A 24,683-nucleotide genomic window follows, 5' to 3' on the forward strand; every position below is an offset into this window, starting at 1 on the left:
CTAGTACGGAATTTGGTGATATTAGCATATTTTATCTTAATTTAAGATTGTTCTTAAAAAAAATCTCCTCTTGCTTTTCTACTTAGGCAACTTATCAGCCGGCTTGGTTCGTTTTAATTTTGTATGTTATCGGTTCAATTTATCGATTATCGAGTTGTATACTAGTTAAATCGACAACCAAACTATTAAGATATTCATTATCGGTTATCTATTAATTAGTTCTTAACGATTTTGGTTATCAGTGTAACATATAAAAAGATGCCTTCTAGAAGCCAACCTGCTCCTTTAGATATTTTTCCTTTCTCTTCTTGTTTCGTTTGTTAATATGCACTTTCTTCTATAATAGTAATAGTAACCTCTAAGACAAATTTATTGTCTTAGACATCCACAGTAGCATGTGTTACTGCAACAAACAACTAATACAAAATCACAACCTTTTACCGTTAACCTAGGCTAAGCTCCTTCCTTAATTTTTCTTTCGTTTAGTTGAGGCTGTATCAGAAAGTTTAGTGCTACTAAATGGATGGGACATAGTAGGGCGGATTTCACTTACCTTTTATTGAAGAGATAATAATATAATCATTCACTCAGTAAAAATGCAGATTAGTTATGAACCATAAATATGTTTAGTTATAACAAACTCCAATATATTACGGAAAAGGTCCAAAAATACCCCTGAACTATTGAAAAAGGCTCATAAATACCCTTCTTCCACCTTTTGGTCTAAAAATACCCTTAAGGTTTATTTTTGGCTCAAATATACCCCTCAAACTAACAAAGTTAAAGTTAACTCTTTTAAAAAGCTAAATGGCATTTTGTGATTGGACACATATATTATTTAATTTAAAAATTAAAAAAATATGAACAAAACTGATTTTTTTTTTGCATTTTGTGAATTAATCAATGAAATATGTTTTTTTTTTGCATTTCGTGAATAAAAAAACGAAATAGGAAATTATAATTTTTTTTTGCATTTCGTGTATTGAAAAATGAAATAGGATAAAAAAAATAGTTTTGTTCATATAAAAACAAAATTGGAAAATATATTTTGTCCAATTTTCCAATTTCGTTTTTATATGAACGAAAATAATTATTTTTTATCCTATTTCGTTTTTTAATACACGAAATGCAAAAAAAAAAATATAATTTCCTATTTCATTTTTTTATTCACGAAATGCAAAAAAAAAACATATTTCGTTGATTAATTCACGAAATGCAAAAAAAAAAAAACAGTTTCGTTCATATTTTTAAATTTTTTAGTTTTTAATTTTTAAGTTTCCACACAATTTTTTTTTTTTAAAATATGTAAATTACGGAATTTTATTATTGGCAATTTTTTAAAAAAAATTTGGATTTTTTTTTTAAATTACGGAATTTTATTATGGACCAATTACAAATTGCCATTTGGCTTTTTAAAAGAGTTAATTTTAACTTGTTAGTTTGAGGGGTATATTTGAGCCAAAAACAAACCTTAAGGGTATTTTTAGACCTAAAAGGTGGATGGAAGGGTATTTTTAGACCAAAAGGTGGAAGGAGGGTATTTATGAGTTTTTTTCAATAGTTCAGGGGTATTTTTGGACCTTTTCCGATATATTATAGTCAAGCTAACAAAACTTTGGCAAAGAGAAATAGAAAATTAGGTATAAGCTTTCTAATTCTAGAGTCACTGTTATATAATCATAAATAAAAAAGGTAAATTTAGCAGGACTTCATTGGGTTATCAATTTAACCGTTAAGTAAATTTTAAAAAACTAATATATCGATAGATCAATTAAAAACACAAAACAATTACATCAATAACCCTCAGTAAGTAACCTTTTTTTTCAATTCGATTTAGTTAAATCGATAGTTGCACATCTAGTTCTACCTTCGGGTTAAACAACCATCGCGAAAATATGCGATTCATTATATTTATGTAATTTTATTCTCGTTACAAAAAAAAAAAAATCATTTGTGTTTAAGCGGTCACTAGTTGTTGTAGCACTTAGCACTATTACCAATGTGTTTTAAATGGGGTGAATGAGATAGTATCTTGGATCATTGAAAGCCACAAATTTATCGGCACTCATTTCAGCTTTCATGCAATGAATATGGGCTGTGTGTTGTCGTTTCCGAATGTACCTTTGCCGAATACCTGTCTACCAAGTGTTTGGATTCAATTAAAGACTCTTTCTTTCTCTTTCAATTAATAAAGACTTTGCTTATGCTACCTATAGCCATTAACCTTTTTGGTTCCATGAGTAAATTTTGTTTTTAGCGTTTGTGATATGACGAGAATATTTAATTTTGGATTAATTAAAATATCTATGTTGATATGTAACATGTTATTTGACTATTTATATAATTACATTATCGTCAAATAACGTGTAAGAATACAAAATTTACACAGCACATGATGATAAGTATGGAATGACTAACACTTACGGTAACTTTGTGAATGAGCGAAATTGAATTGTGCACTTTTAACGCAAAACAAGAAAATAATGCAAGTAAAAACATTTTTTTGGGTAGCAATGTTTGAATAAACATTGACATCAAATTTATAATAGGTAAAAGCTTTGAGAAGAGGCGTGTCCATTTCAAAGAATCAGTTCGGATTTATGCCGGGACGCTCGACTACAGAAGCCATCCATCTTGTGAAGAGACTGGTGGAGCAGTATAGGGAGAGGAAGAAGGACTTGCACATGATTTTTATCGACCTAGAAAAGGCTTACGACAAAGTGTCAAGAGAGGTTTTATAGAGATGCTTAGAGGCCAAAGGTGTACCTGTAGCGTACATTAGGGCAATCAAAGACATGTATGAGGGAGCCAAGACCAGGGTAAGGACAGTGGGAGGAGACTCGAAGCACTTCCCAGTGGAGATGGGGTTGCACAAGGGATCAGCTCTTAACCCATTTTTATTTGCCTTAGTGATGGATTGTTTGACGCGGCAAATTTAAGGCGAGGTGCCATGGTGTATGTTATTTGCGGATGAAATAGTCTTGATTGACGAGACTCGTAGCGGAGTGAACGTCAAGCTGGAGGTTTGGAGACAAACTCTGGAGTCTAAAGAGTTCAAGTTGAGTAGGACCAAGACAGAGTACATGGAGTGCAAGTTCAGTGACGTAACACATGAGCCTGGCGTGGAAGTGAGGCTTGGTACCCAGGCCATCCCAAAGAAAGGAAGTTTCAAATATCTTGGGTCATTATACAAGAAAATGGGGATATTAACGATGATGTCTCACATCCTATTGGTGCAGGGTTGATGAAATAGAGGCTTGCTTCAGGAGTGTTGTGTGATAAGAAGGTGCCACCAAAACTTAAAGGCAGGTTCTACAAAGTGGTTGTGAGACCGACTTTGTTGTACGGGGCAGAGTGCTGGGCAGTCAAGAGCTCTCACGTCCAAAAGTTGAAATTTGCAGAAATGAAAATGTTGTGATGGATGTGTGGGCACACCAGGCGAGATAGGATTAGGAATGAAGATATCCGGGATAAGGTTGGAGTAACATCAGTAGAGGACAAGATGAGAGAAGTGAGACTGAGATGGTTTGGGCATGTGAGGAGACGAGGCACAGATGCCCCAATGCGGAGGTGTAAGAGGTTAGCTATGGATGGTTTCAGAAGAGCTAAGGGTAGGCCGAAAAAGTATTAGGGAGAGGTGCTGAGACAGGACATGGCGCAGTTTCAGCTTACCGAGGACATGACCTTAAATATGAGGTTATGGAGGACTCAAATTAGGATAGAAGGCTAGTAAGTAGTCGCTGTTTCGATCTATAATCTATTGTCCTTTGATTCTTGCTACTATATGTTGTTTCTTGTGCTTCGATTATCTTATTTATTTGTGGTAGCTAATGTTTTTTTTTTTTCCAGACAGCTCTATCTTGACTAATTCGCTTTCTTTAGTTTCATTTGCATTTTGCTTTGAACTGCTTGTGCTTATCTAACCTTTCTTGTTGTGTTTTCTCTTGAGCCGAGGGTCTTTCGAAAACAGCCCCCTATCTTCCAAGATAGGAGTAAGGTCTGTATACACTTTACCCTCCCCAGACCCCACATTGTGAATTTCACTGGGTATGTTATTGTTGTTGTTGTTATTTTAATTCTAAAGCAGCGTTGCTAAAGCATGAAGTGAGCTAAATTTGTTTTTATTTATATAGATTTTCCTTTAATTATGACCATTATAAGGAGTTTAAATTGTTTTATTAATAGTCGTTAGTTCCACGGAGTATAAAAGTAAATAAATATTCATTTTTATTTTTTCATTTTAATATAATTATTTGATATCATGCGCACAATACGCGTGAATCAACCATAATGAAATAACATATGTTTAAGTAATACACCAAAAATGTCACGGTATTTACTTGTTTGATGGAAGATGTAAGTATTTTCCTTGATAGTAATGTTTACCAGTATTTTTCAAATGCTACAAATAAAGTCAGCATCCGTAGACTGATAACTAACTTATTTTCGCATAATTGTCGTGTTGGGATATAAATGCTAGGCCCCATTTGTTTGCGTTAAAATTAAAACTTGTAAATTTGTACACATCAAAATAATTTAAGATATTGTATCTAAGATCTGAACACTGAATGATTAAATTTATTTATTTTTTAACATTTGATTGTGCATAATTTATTTATTTTTAAATATAATAAATATATAATTCAAATAAACAATCATTAAATATTAAAGTACAAATTCAGTAAAATAGAATCATTATTTGATAAATAAAACATTTATGTTCGCGAGTGATGGTGGAGAAGCTTTGTAGTGGTAGCGGTTGTGATGATTGGTGCTAGTGGCTAGTATCGGTGGTGGTGATAGTTGTGACTTGTGATGGTTGCGGTATGTGTTGTGATTCTAGAGTTGGTTGATGTCATTAGTTGTCGGCGATGTTACTTGTGATGGTGAATATAATTGGAAACAATTGTCAATTTGATCTTAAATTTCTAAAATGATAATTATTTTGTGACTTTTTTGTAAGCTAAAGATACTGTTAATTTCGAAATGAAAGAAGTATAATGTGTACTTACTTTGACTTTGTAATTGCTACCTTATTAATTACAACACCAGCTAATTACACAATGAATTCCAAACAGACCTAACTGGTGGATTGTGTTTCTACATAGCATTTGTGTCATCTTGTGTTTATAAGTCCTACATTATGTCTTATCAAATTATAACATTAAAAAAATTGAATACTGCTTTTTAATAAAATTTGAATACTTTTTGCAGAAAAATAAGAAGAAACTGAAGACAGCACTTGGGGTTGGGGGTGGGGTAGTAAAAGTTAGGAGTAGTAGGAATAAGTCACAGATGCGATAGAAATCTAAAGTAATACAACTCACATGTGTGATGTGCCTTCCTCACCAACTTCTTCTGTCCTTTGCCCGTACTCCGCACCGTCCCTTCCTCCATTACGCCACCTTGTCACGTGTCTAAAAACCACAGCCCACACGAGTGCACATCTCCCTCAATTTCCTTGTCTAATTTTCTTTTTAAAAATAGACAGTTCAAAACACACTTTTATATTTCAAAAAAATTCATTATTGTACGCCTCTTTCAATAAGAGGAAATGATATCTTTCAAAAACGTAATACTACCTGTTTTTAGCATATGTATTAGATAACTTTGTCCACCAAAATTGAAATAATTGAAACCTTATGTCTACATGTTTATCGAGAATTAGATTAGACGAATGTTGTGATTGACAAAGTAGAGGGAGGTGAATATAATCTTGTCTCCTTTTACTTTGCCATACTCAAAAGAGTGGTGACCCAAGACTATATACATGCCAAACAAAATAACAATGGTTTATCACCTAGTAAGTTTTTTTCTGTGTTAGAATTTATATACTTGTACTCGATATTTTCCAAGTCCGTTTGATACGCATGAAATTCGAATGACACTATATTGTGAATTTTTTTCTCAATTAATATTCAGCCACGGTTATTGTAATATAAAGGAGAAGATATTAGGCATGCTTTGCTTGAACAATGTGTAACTTTTGCGAGACCAAAGTGTTAGATGCTACGTACATTACTTTAATAAACACATGAAAGTCAGGTCTCTATCCTCTGTGTCCTAACTGTATTGCTCAAGCAAGTTAGGCGTATTGGCTTTTAACCTGCCAATGCTCTGCTTTTAGCCCGGCACCACAAGAAAGGAACAATTTTCTCATCAATACAATAGTAACTCTTTCCACTAAAAAGGGAAACAAAAATAAAGTATCGAAAAGGCTCAAATATGCCATCGAACTATCAGAAATGACTCATTTATGCCACTCATCAATAGTTTGGCTCATTTATGTCATCGAACTATCAGAAATGACTCATTTATGCCACTCATCAATAGTTTGACTCATTTATGTCATCACTCGTTATCAAAATGACTCATCCATGTCATTTTTCATTAACGGTGGTTTTACAATACCAAATATGATACGTGACCTCCAACTAGATTATGGTTGTGGGTGGGTCGCGTGTATGGGTCGTATTTTTTATTAATTTGGGAGTAAAAATTGGGCCGGTTTAATTAAACGACGTAGACATCTAACCATAGGCTGAGCTACAATTTGAGGTTTGTAGGTTCCGAATTCAAATCTTTAAGTTACTAGGTTCTAAATTACTAATTTATACATATTACACAAATTTCTTAAAGCAAATATAAGGTTTGAACAAAAGCTTGTGGGGTCGGCCGAACCCGTCTTCGACACTGTGGCTCCGCCATTGCCTCTAATTGGAGGCCACGATTCATATATGGTATTATAAAACTGGCGTCAACAAAAAATGGATGGATGAGTCATTTTGGTAGCGAGTGATGGCATAAATGAGCCAAACTATTGATGAGTGACATAAATGAGTCATTTCCGATAGTTCGATGGCATAAACGAGCCAAACTATTGACGAGTGGCATAAATGAGCCATTTCCAATAGCTCAATGGCATATTTGAGCTTTTCCGAATAAAGTATAGCCGATTTAAACAAATATTAGTCCACTCTCTATGTAGTAATATACTATTAATAAATATGTAATTTACAGTGTTGAGTCCCATATAGGTGGTGGGACGCGGGACTTGACCTCCTTGTGTGCTCTTGGCAATCCTCAACTAACAAGTTAGTTTTTGGATTAGACCCAACGTAACATTTCTTAATGTGGAATTAATATTAGATTCATTTCAATTTTTTGTTTATTGTCCACATTTTAATTGGGGGGTCTTGATATACAAGGGTGTTGAGTTTCACATTGGTGATAATATAATGGAAAATTGGTCTCCTTAATGGTCTTGAGTAATTTTCCGCTAAGCTAAAATTAACAAAATTTTCACAAATAACGACCTTTTAGCTCCTTCTCACAACCTATAACTACATATTCTACATTTACAATTCGTACCTGGAGGACCCTATATTTAGCTAGTAGACACGTCGACTTAAATATAGGATAAACATAACGGAAAAACACACGCTGAGAAAACTGAAAGTGCTATATTTATGGAAACAAAAACTATTCCAATTTAAATTAAAATCAATTTTTAATGTTTCATGATTCACGCAAATATCCTCCCATTCCATATTTGATCTCATATCTCATTCAAACAACTAACAAGATGTTATGTTATATTGGTGGTTTACTAAGATTTGAAAAGTATACTCTATATAAATTGATTTGACTTTTTGTTTTGGATTCATGTTTTAATAGTTGTATTTCGTATATATTTTGGTTATATTTTAGTTTCATTTTGATTGATCTGTTTGATACTACTTATTCTGGTTTACTGTTAACTATATTTTATATATATTTTACATATATTGGGAGTGTATTTAGATGGAATTTTAACTTCTGTAACACACTGTACATTAAAAGTGGACTTATGGAATATATCTAAGTTATATTTGCTGTATATTTAGACTGTATTTAAATGATTAAATATACTACAAAAAATTACAGTTATGGTGAAGAACAATAAACACGAATTAACTGAAGAAACATGTGAAAAAAAATAAACAATACAAAATATACTTAAAATGCACATAAAATATAGATCTGGTTAAGTCACAGATCTGTAATACTGAACTAAAAAATACAAACGAACTGAAATATACTGAACATATAACATAAATATATAGGTTAAATACACGGTGAAACGTAAAAATCAGTATAGAATCTTACCTTTTTTGGGAATTAGATTTGAATTATGAGTGTAATTAATGAGTAGTTAATTAGAGATAAACAAGGAAGATGAACTATTGTAAAACTGATTTGAAATTGGAGGAAATTAAGGGATATTGGGCATAATGGCGTGTATTTAGGGGGATAGGAGAGAGGGACTTTTTTTTTTTTTTTTTGCTTAAATTTAGGGGTGTGGGAATTTATCAGATGAGTGGTAAAAAAGTAGTAGCTATAGGAAGTAAATATGTTATATTTTAGCTACTAAATATAATTATTGTAAAGTTTAATTATGTTCCATAAATAAGTAATAATGTAAGCTATGCCAAGTAAATTTTACCTAAAATTATAGTTGAGTTATGCCCAAGACCCACCTCATATCATATCGTATATGTAATTCAAAACATTTAAGCTTATTTTTGAAATTTTGGTACTTTTAGACTCCTAATGAAGTTTGTAAGTTTCGGCCTTTTGTTTTCCAAATTTGTGTTGTTCTTTTAGGGAAAACTAGTTTTTGTGTTTTTGAAACATTCGAAAAATTGAGTTTGAAAAAGAAAAGTTACTCCACTTTCTTTTTTGCGTAAACAAAGTAAACAAACAAATATTCGCAACAACTCAAAAATTGAGTTTGCAAATTTCAAACAAGCGCCTTAACTCCGCAGAGTGTCCTTTTTCCTTCAAATTAACTACTCACTCAGAATCAAGTAGTTTTTTACTATGCTAGCAAGACCACACTCATTAATTGGGTGGTCGTCCTTTTTCCTTAAATCAGACTTTTCCCTACTGTACTCCGCCCCCCCCCCCCCCCCCCCACTGTACTGCTAAGAAGTAGTCGAGGATGTGTCCTCTTGTGGACTTTGCTGAATTAAAATAAACCAATAAAAATCTTCTTGAGTAACGTATAACAAGAATTTGAAAACAAAAAAGGTTCTCTTAACTGATTTCTACTAGTAGGACATAACAAGCAACTCCATACAATAAAGCAAAAGATAATGGGAAGATACTTTTCTTCCCCTAAAGTACACTCATTCCTTATAATAATACCTGGGACAGAATTCTTATTTAATACTCCAATGTGATCAATTATATGTACGAGCCTCGACGACGTCACACTATATGGACCACAGAGGAATCACTGTGGACAAATATCGTTTGGATCGACCAATTGTTTGTAGGCAGATGTTCCAATAATCATATTTGGCACTTGTAGATATGATTAGAGCTCACCCTTAGCTATACCACATCATTGGATGGCTAAAATTTTCTAATTTACCTTTAAGCCTTATTCTTGTGAGAGCCTCCATGACGAATTGTTTTCACATTGTCACTGGCTAATTAATCCGATTATTTAACTTTGTAGACTTAAATTAACTTATGTAACTCTGTTTTCAAAAAAAAAAAAAAAAGTATTCAATCCATTATTCCCTCCACCCCCCACCCCCAACTTAAAAGGCTTAAATTCAATGATAGACTCCACAGCGATCTCATTTTCTTCAAAATCCTAAACGCAATGAATATTGTCGTTTATTACAAATGATTCGAAAATAAATTTTGGACCAAACTCGATCTAAGAAGTTAGTTCAAGGTCATATAAAGAGACAAATTGTCATAGCACCTATCAATGTGACACGCATAGGCTTGACAACTAGAGTGTGGACAAGATAATATGGGTGACTTATATTTGATAAAATAATAACTGAGTAGGTCTGAATCTGAAATTATGATTAAAAAAAAAAGGACTTTGTGCCAAATTCAATCACAAAAACTAGGTCAAATAGTGATAATAAGATCATATAAGGAGATAGATTATCATCCACCCAAGGTAGGACTACTAACAACATACAATTGCAAAGTCAAGACTCGATTCAAGAAACCTATCTACATTCTCTTTTTCTTGTGAGCAAGGCTCTCATTAAATAAAATAATTCAGATTGTACGTCGTTAATGAAGTAAACACTAGCATAAATTGAGGCGCTCAAGTTAATTTTATCTAGTCTACTGTATAATCTAACTTCCAAGAGACATGTAGCCACCTAAACAAATGTGATATTTCTCTTCATGCCATAGCAAATACAAAGGGGTAGAAAAATGTAAGACAAATCCAAAGAGAAAAGTAGTTGCATTAGAATCAGTGACCTAACAAAAACATAATAGCAGTCTAACCTTATAATTAATGAAAAAAAAAAATCATCATTTCTAATGTTAATGGTTCCTTGTCCAATGGCTATCTTTTTCTCTCACATGAATTATTGGTGTTCCTCAACAAAACCCAAAGCCATAAAAAATGGCGCCGAATTCCCTCTAGGACGGACAGTTGTGAATGTAGGACCCAAAATAAGTGCCACGTAGATAACGCTCCTTTGATGAGCAAACGGCCGACAAGTTACAGCTCAAATCATGACTTCTATCTAGCCACGTAAGAAGTTTGTTAGGTGGGACCACCTAAGACAAGTCAATTGTCAGTTTGCTAGTGACGTGTGCACTGTCTTTAACGGGCCTAACTGCAACTTTTGAAAAAACCAACAAAAACAATTTTAAAAATAAATAAACTGACGTCCAATGTTTATACTCTTTGCCAGCTATAACCCACTTCTTTCACGAGTTCCCATAAATGAGTTTTTTTCTTCTGTTTATTTATTGTTTTTATTCCCTTTTTCATTTGTTTTTTTGTTAAGAGGGAAGTGGTGGGGTCCACACTCCAATGTGATTCTCCGCTGCATGCACCCCTTATTGTACCATAACGTACCACCTACAGTACTATTTTCCTCAACGCTCACCTTTCTCCTTTTTTTCCCCCTCTTTTTGAGGAATTAATGAATTATGAATTTTATATAGCTGATTTCAAATTTAGAAAGGAAGGAAGTCTTAGCTCCTGTTTGACATAAATTTTGAAGTTGAAAATTTGAGGTTTGAAGTTGCGATTTTAAGAAATTGAAGTTGCATTTGGACATGCATTTTACTTGAAAAAAATTTACTGTTTTTTGAGTGGAAGTGAAAATCCACCCAAAAATTGGTCTAAGCTAGCTTTTGGAACTTGAAAATATTTTGAAAATAGATTTTCAAAATCTGATCAAATTTTTTGGCCAAACAGATATTTGAAAATATATTTCCAAAATATGATTTAAAATTTATGGCCAAACGCTAGCTTAGTTTTTACATCTTCCTTCTTATTGATAAGGATTATATTATTTAAGTGTTATCAATTAATCATCATATTTCTTGGCCAAAAAAAAAAAAAAAAATAGAAGAAAAGAAAGTGATCTTGTCAAGCTTTTTGGGGGAGCGCCTATTTATCATCTTTAGTTGTAAAAGAATGAGGAATAAAACTTTTTCCAAATGATAGAGCGTTTGCGAACAACGGTAAATAGGAAGTTGAATAACTGATCTTTCTAGTATGTTGTTAGGAGGAAAAAATAGTTGGAAACGAATTTTTGATTGTTCTAAAGTGAATTTAAATTTTAAAGGAGAGTCGGTGGAATAGTCAATAGTGGGAGAAAAGAAGGTGAAGATGCATTAATAAGAACATACAGTTGGAATACTTATCGACACACTTTTCATTTCTTACATGCGAAGCAAAAGAACGTGAAATTAACCGATCGATAAGACTTGTATTGTTCACATTATTTTTGACTAGCAATTTAACTTGCTATGCTAAATTTATAGACCGATTAGTTTATATTGGAGCCATAAAAGAACGTGATTTTTTTTTTTTTTTCAGGTTCTTCTCATTAGAAATTGGGAATATTGTGCATCGCGTTAAGTGCAACTGTGCAAGCGTTGTTCTAATCCATATTATGAAACTACATTTTATTAGCTTTATCTTCCAAAAGTTTTATTCTCCTCTATGTGTAGTTGTACAACTTCTCTCCTTTTTGTGTTTTTACTGGCTAATCTGTTAAAACTTAATCGTTCTACATATTCATCATAAAAACGTTTTTTCCTCCTATTTGTCTTTGTCTAGTTCTAACATTTTTGTTTCTCCTCATTTATTTATATGTTTTCCTCTTTTCCTTTCATCCTACTGCTAATTTCTTGTCCATCTTTAGTTCTGTGCCCGTTACATTTTTTTGTATTTTCTAACTTATTAGAAAATTCAAAGGAAAATAAGTGAAAACTTGGCGATAAATTTGTCAATGTCTGAATATAAGACAATAAGTTATGAAATTATATAAGAGAAACTAAAAAGCATGAGGGCATTTGGTCTAGTGGTATGATTCTCGCTTTGGGTGCGAGAGGTCCCGAGTTCGATTCTCGGAATGCCCCAATCATTTTTTTTAATTTTAATCTGAGATTCTGACTAGTTTTTGATATACGTTGTGTCTATCAATTTTATAATCTAAGCTCCATATTGTTTTTTTTTTTAAAGGATGTTCCACCCATTTACGAAAGTGACATGCACAAATGTGTGTGAATGGCATGCTTCTCGTGGGATAATTGCCTTTTTAACTTTTCCCAGTTCTGCAAGTAATATCCTGAAAAAAAATAAAAAAAATTGGGCCCATCAATTATATTAATTAACTTATCTTAATTTTATTTATGAAAAATCAAAAGAAACCCTCCCAAGAAATGGCTGTAGTTGACGGTATCCGCCGTTCACAGCCGCAAGTATATTTTTTTAGGTCTTTCCGTCTTTTACTAATTTATCCCAAGGTCCCAACTTGTGGCCTTTTACAAAAAAGAAGTTTGATTAATTTATACACCATGCATGAGAAGAAAAAATATATTAAAAGTCAACAAGTGTGATACAACTAGCAAGAACTCAAGTTGGATTTTTAATGATTAAATATTTACTAAAGTTGTGAATATTATAATGATTTGATGGAAACAAACAAAATTGGATACATCACAATCTTTTGTTTTGATAAATATTAAAAGTAGCTTAGAAAAGCAAAGGTTCTATTCTTGTTCATGAGTTATTGGATTTACTATAATGGTAAAATTGAATTATTCAGTCAATATTTTATCAATGATCAATTGGATGATAGAGTTTGCCCTTTTAAATTGAAAAATACAGCAGACTGCAGAGCAACAAAGCAAAATGCATAGTAAACGTGTTGATGTGAAAACCTACGTGTTTGACTTGGTCACATTTGGCTTCTCATAGTGCTAGTTGGCCACTTGATATTTTACTCCGAATAGTTACTACTGCCAATTAATAGTGGCTAATTAATTTAATTTAGAATAATAAAAAAATAGTAGTAATAATACAACTAATTTTGATTAATACAATAAATTTTAATTCAAGACAATTATAAAATTTGTAAACAGTTATATTACTAAAAGTGGTGTCAAACTGTTTGGACGTTCTAAAATAGATAATATGTTAATAAGAATCATCAAAGGTTATCGCAGGATGGTAAGAACCTCTTCACCGCTAAAAAGAGATTTTGGATACGAGCTCTTGGAATGCAGTCTTCTTTATTAGATAGCGTTTTACCCCTGAAATAAAAAATTACTAACATAAATTCGAATTAATAGAACGACAAAGCGGGTACGAAACACCGAATATTGAACCACAAAAAAGGAGGCAGTTATCTCTGTATGCCTTATATAAATAAAATTATATATGTTCAATGTTTACTGATAGCGTAGAATACTACTTATAATTATATACAAGACGAAGAGAAATGATATCTACGGCGAGCAAAATTTTGTCTTAATGGACCGACGGTTAATATAAGACATTAAGACTAAGGTATAAACATATAAAAGTTTCAATTACTAGTCTTACCTAATGTAGAGATGTGTCTAATGTTGTGTTATTCATACTTCGCTTCATGAAGAGTTTTTCTTTTCTTTTTCCCTTTATCATGTAAGGTTTAAAGTGGTAAGCGTATTTACTTTGAAAAACAATGTCTCTCTTATAAAATTGACAAGTAGTGTCTCTACGATAGTATGACTATAACCAATAACCAATAACCAATTTCATGGTATCCTCCAATGAGAGATTAATTTCCATATTATATTATTTAATAATAAACTAACAAAGGGAGAGGTTTCTCCACAAGAAAATAATCTAATAAAATGCATCCAATCAAATTAAAGTCAAATCACATATAAAACCATACCTATAACGCCAACGAACACATTCAGTTTAAATCTGCTCTACTGAAAAATCCGCTCTATTGAAACAATTCTTCTAACACCCAAAACTATTTTTTCGGAAAAATATTTAAGCGCACCTTGTTTCTGATTTTACATCCAAAGTTAAAACCATTTTAATTTTTTCTGTATGATCTCAAATAATAATCACTAAATAATAACAATTTATGTAATCATTTTGATTAGTTCAAACCTATTTTGAAGGTGAATAAATAGGTTGGTCCACTATGTACTAGACAAGATCAACGCCCTTAGATTTGTCAAGACACTTGTCATCACCTTAACTTCTCTATGAAATATATGATGTCTGAATTAAAGCAGCTGGATTTAAAGGAACGTTTATCTAATTCTTGTAATTACACTAAACTATATGAAGTCATCATGATTAAGTAAATAAGAATATATGTTACTCTCTCCGTCTCAATATAAGTGTCATCTTAACCAAAACAAAATTATCCCAAAATAAGTGTAACCTTAGAAATTCAATAAAATTGGCAAACTATATCTAACTATACCCTTAGCATTAAAGAAGTAATTTTCTTTAACATTGCTCAATTCTAAAGAAAACATCTGCTAAATAGGGCTAGATTAGTAAACACCACATTGATTTCTTAATACGTGATTTTTGCTAAGATGACACTTATTTTGAGACGTAGGGAGTAATTTTCTATATAGTGTATGTAAAAATTCATTTTATCTACTTTTTAGTTTGGTATAAACACTATCCATGTATACATTTATTTTTGGAATTGGTCACACATGAGGTAATTGGAGGACAATTTTAGGACAAAAAATGGGCAATGAGTCAGCAAGATTAGAATGGGAAGTGATATTGATGTGTTGAAAATTTATGGAACATTTATCAAATTGTGAATTTGACATTTTAATAAAAGGACTAAAAACCTTATCATCTTGCCTCGCATAATTCCAGAGATCAAATTTTTTTGGAGGCAGTGGACATTGACTTTTCGAAGCTTAGAGCAAAGTTGGTTTGTTATATTTTGTTGTTTTGTTTTGCATTTCTGGAAAATGGGCCATCTGGTTGTATATTGTCCATTCATGAGATCCACTTCTACTACTCACTCCAATTATTCTCTTTTCAAGGGCCCAATACATTTAAGGGTCCACAATAATAACCCATTCGTTTTCAATCACAAAGTTGGACGTATATAATGCTGGTAAGATATTGGTGTTTCAACAGATGGCTTCTATTATTTCCAAATGATTTTTCATTTGGAATGATAGGCACCGGCCCTTGAATTGACTCCTCCTCTGTGTATTTTCCTTCAATTGCTTATTTTGACGTGCATAATTTTTATATGTAAATTATTTAAATTTATGTATCTTAATTTTTCTCTTTCATTTAACTATCAAAGCCTGCTACATGAACGTTAGTCCGATTCCTTTCCAGACATAGAACAGATATATAAAATCATAATAATATCAAGATGTATTTAAGGTTAAAAAGTAACAAATCCATTTTCACCCTCAAAGGTTCATCGAGTTTATCCCGTTTCCTGCGTCCCAATAGCTGATTCAATAATTTGGAACTTAATCTAATCAAAGATATAGGTCATCATTTTATTGTGGGACGTCGAGTATGTCATATAAGTTCATTCGAATTCAATAGTTTTGCCTCAAATGTAGTATATGTGACAAAAATTCAAATAAACTGGAGAGAATCCCACTTTCAGGCTGCTGCTTAAAATGTAGCCTTCGAATGCAATGTATATCAGAGAACCAGAACATAGAAAAGTACTGATGTCCACTTATTCTTCTTCTTCTTATGCACTTCTTTGCACAGATAAGAAAAAAAGTAAATACACAAAAGATGCTTCAACCTCAAACTTAACTCTCTGTCCAGAAACAACTTCAATTCAAACTTACAATAACTAATACTCCCTCTGTCCCAAAAAGATTGACACTTTTCGCTTTTCGAAAGTTAAACTTTTTAATTTTGATCGTGTGATTTAACATAGGATCTTTTATTTTTTCAAAATAAAATTTACATAGTTGAAAATTAAGTAAAAAATAGTATAAGTCACCATAATTAATAATTTAAAATATTTAAAAGACATATGAGAAAATTACCGTCAAAGAACAACTCGTTTGACTCTTGAAAAGCGAAAAGTGTCAATCTTTTTGGGACGTAGGGAGTAGTAAGTATTATGCATAGCCACCTTCGCCACTTAGGACGTGAAGTTTGCTTGTATAGTCAATACGCCAAACTTCCGACATTTTGTTTGAAGTTAGGCCTTAGCAAGCCTAACTTCGCACAAAAGTGCTTATTTTAAAAAGTGAGGTGTTTGATCAAGCTTTTGGGAGAAAATAGGTGTTTTGGGGGAGTAGCAAAAGCTGTTTTCAGAAGCTAAAAAAAGTAGCATTTCCCCAAAAGCACTTTTGAGAAAAATACGCTTAGAAGCACCCTTTAAAAGCTGGGCCAAATACTAATTGCTGCTCAAAAGTGCTTTTTAAATTAATTGGCCAAACACAAACTGGTTTTCACCAAAAGTATTTTTTTGAAAAACACTTTTAAAAAAAAAAGCACTATTCGAAATAAGCTCATTTTAGAAACTTAGGCAAACAGGCTATTAGGCCGCTGATCTAATAATGGCGTTAAAATAGCTATTTGAACAAATGTCTTGTTGTTGCCGGCTGCATAACGTATCACTCATACAAAAAATTGCACAGATTGCCCTTTTTTTGGGTGGTCTTTAAATGTTGCCCCTCATATTTCTGGTCTTTAAGCTTTGCCCCTCACTTGAAAAATGGCCTTATCTCTGAGGTTTTGGGTTCGAACCCCCGCTCAGGCATAAATTAAAAAAAAAATAACAAGACAAGGCTTGGGTCGGCATACACTTGTTAAGGAATAACCAAAGTTATGCCGGACCCAGCATACTTATGTCTTATGGGCAGACTTTTAGTTAAGCCTTGACTAAAAGTTTGCCCTAAGGCATAACTTTTCTTTAAGACATAGTTTAGTTATGCCTCATGGGGCAGACTTTTAGTTAAGGCAAAACTAAAAGTATGCCCCTAAGGCGGAACTTTTTCTTAAGGCATAAACTTTGCCTTATAAGGGTTACTTATAGTTATGCTGGGTTTGGCATAACTTTAGTTATTCCTTAAGAAGTGTATGCCGAGTCCGCATACACGTGACCCAAGCCTTGCTTTGCGATTTTTTTTTTAATTTATGCCTGAGCGGGCGTTCGAACCCCGAACCTTATGATTTCTACGTGAAGCTCAGGATTGCAACGCGAAGGGCAAAAATTAAAGACCAACATTTTGAGGGGCAAAAACTAAAGACCATCCCAAAGGAAGGGCAATTCGCACTCATAAGTCATTACCTTGGATTATTTTGCAAACTTAATAGGCCGCCATTTCACTCAAGGCCCAATCCCTCGACTGCGTATAACTCAATGCTTGAGGAATGGGCTCTTTGGCCCATCGAATTCCAACCACAACGAAGAAATTGCACGGTTTTCCCTTCAAATGGACTGATCTTTGATCTTCAATTTCTGTCCTTCAAAGTAGAAATTATGCCTAGCGGGCGTAAATTATTTAAGAGCGCGGGGCATAACTTGTAGGATATTATGATGGGTAAATATAAGCTTATACCCCGCGAGAAAGTTGTTTGTTATAAGGGGCAAAACTAAAGACCAGCACAAACAGGGACAAAAGTGCAAATGACACCAAACCGAACATCTCAAAGTGTTGTATCACATGAACCTTTAGAGGACATGTTTTAGTTAGGCCCAAATGTAAATTGCAGGATCAGATTAATGAACTATTTCTCCTAATATTTTCTTATTTTCGAAATTATCTTGTATCATCCCATAAAGATGGTAGAGAACGCTTTACTCTTCACAATAAAAAAAAAAGTAAAACTTACACAAATAACTACCTTTTTTATAGGTTCTAACAATTTATAGCTACAAGTTGCAAAATTACAATTTGTAACTGCTTTTGTTGTATTTCTGGTCATTTTCGCATTTTAGAAATACAACAAAATACAAAATCGTTGTTCAGTAAAAAAATAGTTGTATTTAAGGAAATAAATATCTTCGCGTTTTCGAAATACAACGAAATATAAAATCGCTGTTGAGTAAAAAACGGTTGTATTTAAGGAAATAAATATCTTCTTTCGATTTAAATGGTAATTAGTATTAATGCTTTCATGTATCACGCAAAACGTATGAGGTTCCATAACATCACTGAAATATACTGAAATTAGATAAAACATAGTGAAATATACATAATCAATGGCAAAGAAAATTAAATATAAACAAAAATACACTGAAATATATTAAAATACACATAGTCAATGGTAAAAACAATACACTGAAATATATTGAAAATTAAATATATTGTTTGCTAATACATAGAAATACACTGAAATATACTGAAACATTTTATCAAACACTTGGTGGGCATAAAGCTCCACAGCTCTCTTCAATGATATATCTCTACACCAACAACCTATTCTCTTGCTCCTAGATGATTCTATAATATTATATTGCTATAATCAATACTATTCTTCATCACTCATAAGATAAACAACACCACATGATCAGCAAACATAAGAAGGATTTTCCTCTTCTTTTGGCCCATTCATGGAGATTTAGCAAACGAATTGTTATGAATGTAATCACCTGAATCTCCATTAACAGAACTGATAAGCTGCAGGATATGCTCAAAAATATCATAAACTAGTCGTTGAACCACTTCAGATGGAACAAGCTCTAAAGCTCTCTTTTTGGTAAGGACAACACTGCCATTGATCTTTTTGTTTTCAAGTTTACTAGTTGATGCCATTAATTAACTCTTCGTATATGAAGTCATATTGGCTGGAGATCATTTTTAATTATGATTTGAAAAAAATGGAACAATTACCATGTATTTAGGGAGAGAGATAGTAATGCGGCGTGTATTTAGGGATTATGGGGCAACACAGTTAATTAAAAAAAATGGTTAGCTATGAAATATAAATTTTGAATATTATAGCTACTAAATTTAAATATTAAAAAAGATAGTTACTATCCATAATTAAGTCTTAAGGGTAGCTATGGCAAGTAAATTTTACATAAAAAAATACAAAAAAGAAAAATAAACGAAAGAATCATTTCTCACTTCATTGTGCCAATCATGTGCTTGAAATAATCTCCTTATTTTGTATATACTACCTTCTAGAAGATGATAAATGCAATGAATCCATTCTGGTATTGTGCTTAATATCTCCTGCTACATGATTGATTTTCATCAATATCTCTTTTCTATCTTTAGCTTTCACCACATTTTAAAATAAAAAAAATGTAATAAACTTTTTGCTCATATAGCAATTCAATATTTAATATAGCTGCTTTTTAGAGAAAGCATTTAAGCTATGCATTTCATTCACCCATTACTGATGGAAGTGATGAGATTAAGTGCATTCCCTAAATAAAGGAAGTGAAATATATAATATTACAATTAGCATTATACATAGAACGTGTGCATATTCAAATCCTCCTAAACAAAAAGGTACTATATTTGTTTGCTTAGTTCAATTTCACCTCCAAAGAGAGACATTACAATATGTCGAAGCACAAAAGTGATGAAATTATTTTGGTCTTAACATTTCTTTTACTTGTCTCAAACTTATGTTGGTTGATGAGTCCAAAGAGAGTGAAGGAATGTAACACTACTAATAGTAGCAAGAAGAATGTACAAATTTTCCTGTTAGCAGGACAGAGCAACATGTCAGGACGTGGCGGAATAAGTAGAAAAATTGTTAGAGGAAACGTTACAGATATCTGGGATGGTTTCGTGCCTCAAGAATGTAAACCAAATCGAAAAATTATACGATTTAATGCAGATCAAAAATGGGAAGAAGCACATGAGCCTCTAAATTATGGGATGGATTGTTTTGAACGTTGTGGAGTTGGCCCTGGAATGGCATTTGCTAATGAAGTTCTTAAAAGAGACTCAAATTTTGGGGTCATTGGTTTAGTACCTTGTGCTAGAGGAGGGACTGGTTTGTATAGATGGATTCGTGGATCTTATGCTTATGATGACTTAATTAAAAGAGCAAAATTTGCTTTAAAAGATGGAGGAACTATCAGGGGGTTACTTTGGTATCATGGTGAGGGAGATACAAGAACAATTAATGGATCAAGTTCGTACAAGGCCAAATTTGAGAAATTTGTTCATGACTTGCGTATTGATTTGAATTCTCCTAACCTCCCCATTTTGCTGGTACACACGTCTTTCTTAATATCCTGATTATAGTGCTATGTTAATATGCTTTTATTTTTTATTTTTATTATATCTGGTGAGGCCAGAGAGGAAGGGGAAAGGGTAGGAATATTGTGCTAATGATGAGATTTGAACCCTTCACCTCAACTGTGAAAGACAGAGAGTTAATTTAGTTGAGCTAGCCCTCAATTCATGTTAATATAATGTTTGATCAATAGATATGTGATTATTTTGATTTTCTTTATTATATTGGGGGGTTAGGGAAGGAGAAACGGGGGAAGGGCAAGAAATAGGAATCGAACCCACTCATGATGAACTTGACGGTTCTCTGATATGATATGTAGATTTTAACTCGTGATTCAGAGTTTGTGGGACATTTCAAAGTTCAACTCAACAAGGACTTTTTCTTTAATGTAATATCGTTTAAGAATTTAAGTTATATACACTTGGTGTGCAAAGTTTTTTACCCTGTTAGTCGTGTAGTTTGAATAGTGATGCATGGTTGGTTAGTTGTACTTTATAATTTACTTTTGTGTGCTATAATATTTTCTATAACGTCAATATACTAACGAGGATGCTTTATGCACGGAACTGCCTTTTACCTTTTTTTCAATATAGTAGATCTTACACTCATTTTTAATTATATGACAGGCAGTCCTACCATACCCGAAAAAGCCATTTGAAGGGCCATATATAGAAGTGGTGAGAGCAGCTCAATTGGGAATTAACATCTCAAATGTGATAAAGTTCGATGCTGAGGGACTAGAAATTGGGTCAGATGGCATTCATCTCACTACACCAGCACAAGTTCAACTTGGTCATATGTATGCTAATGCTTTTTTGAGCCTAAAGAATTTCACATCTTCAACTTTTAGTTTCTACAAGTTTTTCCCTTCTAATATATTCTCTTAGATTTTCTGTTGATCCTTGTATAACTATAGGTCTTAAATGAACTTTCGTACCACTTTCATATATAATGTGTTTGATTTTAACTCACTGGTTTCTTATTTATGTATTTGATTTCCATATGATCATTCATCACGTATCAATTGTTCCTTAATGGATTCCGAGTCTGACAAAATTACACAGTAAAAGGATGATCGTTTGGTTAATCGTGGAAATAATTGACGTGTTATGAAGAGTACAATTGCTCTTAGGCTAATTACAACTTAATCGCCTTTTGTTTTCTTGTTTTAATATTTGTTAGCTTATCTCATGACTGTTTTCATCGTGGATCATAGATATAGACATAACTCACTAAAATTTCAACAAATCCAAATCTAAGCTCATAATTTTAAAAGTTTAAGGATTTTGCTGCTAACAGCCTTAACTTTGAACCCACTAATTTTAAATCCCCCATCTGCCTTTGTTAACTATTCCCTCTGTCTCATAATAAGTGTCACCTTAGCAAAAACACACCTATTAAGAAAACAGTAATGTAATGTGAAGTACTAAATTACCCTTATATATAAAAATAAATTATTTTTTCCTCTTGATTAGAAAATGCATGAGTAGTAATCCTTTCGACATTGGGAATCTAATAATATCAAATAACTATGTGGCTTTTCCAATCATCATTTAGATGTTACTTTAACTTGTAAGTTTTTGTCTAGGGGTAGAGTTGAAAAAAACTAGCCAATTTATATCTTGATTTTCTAAGGTGACACTTATAATGAGATAATTTTTTTTTTAACTAAGGTGACACTTGTTATGAGACAGAAGGAGTAATACTTATTGATCATGAGAGTAACGACTAGCGCCAATTGCAAGCACCAACGAACGTAAAAGTTTCACTTGGACCAATGAAAATTTGTCTTTATTTTCTTCGCGTAAACCTAATATAAGTCATCAAATCAATTGAGAAATGGTATACGCAAGAATCAATATTTGCCGAACTTATGATTTAAACAACCATTTGAATTACACTGGATTGATACCTATGTAAAAGCAAAACCTTAAGTGAAGTTATATTGATTATTCTCTCTACTGATCGATAAATAGGAGAAAATTAGGGAGAATTAATGAGCCTTTACAAAACTTTGTCTCATGTGTTTCTCTGGAACTGGAGTTTGCAGTTTTATTTAATAGACAGATTATAATTAAGAACGTATTCTGAAACCAAAATGACGAACATGTCCATCCAACATAGTGAATAGGCAGAAATATGGAAAGCAAAAATAGCAAAAGAACTTACATTGAAACAAAAAATTAATTTATTATGATTAAGTTAGGTAAGAATATATCTTAATTAACCATTAAGTGATAAAAGTGTGTGTATAACATATGAGAGTAACTATCTTTCCCAGAGTTGGTAATACATGAGGTAATTGTGTTTACCCCGGATTTGGATAATCAATTAAATTTGTGAATGGGTATAGGATATGTGCTTTGTTCTTGATGTGTGTTAAGGGGGAAAAACAAGTATTTGGGAGCTCCTTCGTGAAACGGCTAGTGACGATAGTTTGCTAGTGATACGAGTGTTAGTGAACAAAGTATGATATTAGATGGATGGAATGCAATAATGATAACAACTGGTGGCCTTGGCCGAATCAAACAATGGGAGAGATTGTATTTATGAATTCTTCTACTACAAGTGTTCTTGGAAAATAAAAGTGACCAACCCCTTTAAAGGAAGGGGACATGCCCTATTTATAGTGGCACCCCCATGGTTTTCATACAATATGAGTTAATAAAATAATAATAGAAAGGACTGCTCTGCACGGATTTGGTGGGATTAGACTGACGGCGCCACCTGACACACGCATGGTAGGTAGTTGACCATGACTGGACGTTACTGGCGCGTGACCCGTCTGCAACGGCCACACGGACAAACGGTCACTCGGGCTAACGGTCATGCGAACCAACGGCCATGAAAGCCCGAGTCCTCGGGCTTGGCCGTTTCAACGATGCAGAGGGCAGATCAGTCGGTGCCCTTGCTCGGCTTCGGCCCGGGCACTGTTTCGGTCAAGGGCGAGTAGCCTCGGGCGCATCATTGTTCCTTCCTCCGGTTCCCGTTCCACCGGTTTGGCTCACATCCGGCTTTTACCGTATACAGATAGCCCCACACTTCCCGGATCTGCGATCTATCGGAGAAACGGGAAGTGGATAATTTCCGAAAACCGGTGGTTCCGGCAGCTCGTCATTGTCTTCTTATTTTGGCGGGAACGGTTGCGTAATGCGTCCCCTTTTATCGGCCACGTGTCCCGCTCCGGATGGCTCGTCTCTGTCAACCGCCTTTTTCACATCGTTTCAAGTCACTTCAAATTAATGACGGGACACGTGGCGCCCCTTGATTGACCGTCCTTGGTAACTGCTCCTCTTCTTTGCCTATATAAGGCCCTTCACCTCCTCATTTTTCCATTTTCACGCACTTGCTTTCCTTCAACTCCACTCCATTTTCTGCACCTTTTCATCTTCACCACACACAATTAACTTCTCATTTGATCTGCTGCTGTTTCATTGATTCGCACAGCGTGCAAAAAGAACCAATTCTGCTCCCCTTGCTTTTAGTCATTACTAGTCTCTTCATCTTTCTTAAATCCCTCTCTTGGTCCTTCCTTCTTTCTCGTCATCACGATGTCTGAATCCACTTCTCATGATGCTCCACCGGTATTGTCCCCAGGGGCCGAGCCTGCGACCCCGGTTAAATTCGAACCCACGGCCTCGGATATCATACCGGCTAAATTCAACTTTAACAAGGACCTTGAGGTCGAGAAACCTTCCTCCGTTTCAGACAGGGGATTTGACATGGGGCGGTATCCCTCATCTATCACCGAGGAGAGGCTCGACATAGTCCGGGCCGATTGCGGGTGGGACACCCGTCCGGTTCGGATTTTCGCCCCCGGGCCAGATGAATCCGTTACCGACCATCGTGAAGGGTTTTTGTATATTTATACATACCCCTTCACTCTCAAACTCGACCCCCCGGTGGACCCGGTCATTCTCGACATGTGCCGGGTTTACGGCGTTACATTGGCTCAGATCGGCCCAAACGTTTGGAGGGTCGTAGCGTGCCTCCGGATGTTGGCCAACAACGCCGATGAGGAGTTCACACTGGCCCATATGATTCGCCTTTACTCCCCGAGGCTGTTCCGGGGTGGTGTAATGAGACTGGGGATGGTTGGAGCGATATGTCCGGGTGAAGACCGAGGACATAATTCCAGCCGAGCACATGCCCTTCCCGGAGAAGTGGAATAACAAGCGTA

General features: G+C 33.9%; 1 protein-coding gene and 1 non-coding gene across 2 annotated transcripts; both read left to right on the plus strand.

Annotated features, from left to right (window-relative positions):
• Window positions 1–12,336: 12,336 nt before the first annotated feature.
• Window positions 12,337–12,408, plus strand: TRNAP-UGG (transfer RNA proline (anticodon UGG)). The gene has a single exon. It is a non-coding gene; the product is annotated as a tRNA-Pro (tRNA).
• Window positions 12,409–19,747: 7,339 nt separating this feature from the next.
• On the plus strand, window positions 19,748–21,457 carry LOC132623314 (probable carbohydrate esterase At4g34215). Its single transcript, XM_060338053.1, has 2 exons — window positions 19,748–20,478; window positions 21,130–21,457. Exons 1-2 carry the CDS (start codon window positions 19,819–19,821, stop codon window positions 21,388–21,390), a joined length of 921 nt encoding a protein of 306 aa, XP_060194036.1. The 5' UTR covers window positions 19,748–19,818; the 3' UTR covers window positions 21,391–21,457.
• Window positions 21,458–24,683: the final 3,226 nt, after the last annotated feature.

The sequence above is a fragment of the Lycium barbarum genome, chromosome 2 (genome assembly GCF_019175385.1).
Source record: "Lycium barbarum isolate Lr01 chromosome 2, ASM1917538v2, whole genome shotgun sequence".
NCBI classification, from domain to species: domain Eukaryota; kingdom Viridiplantae; phylum Streptophyta; class Magnoliopsida; order Solanales; family Solanaceae; genus Lycium; species Lycium barbarum.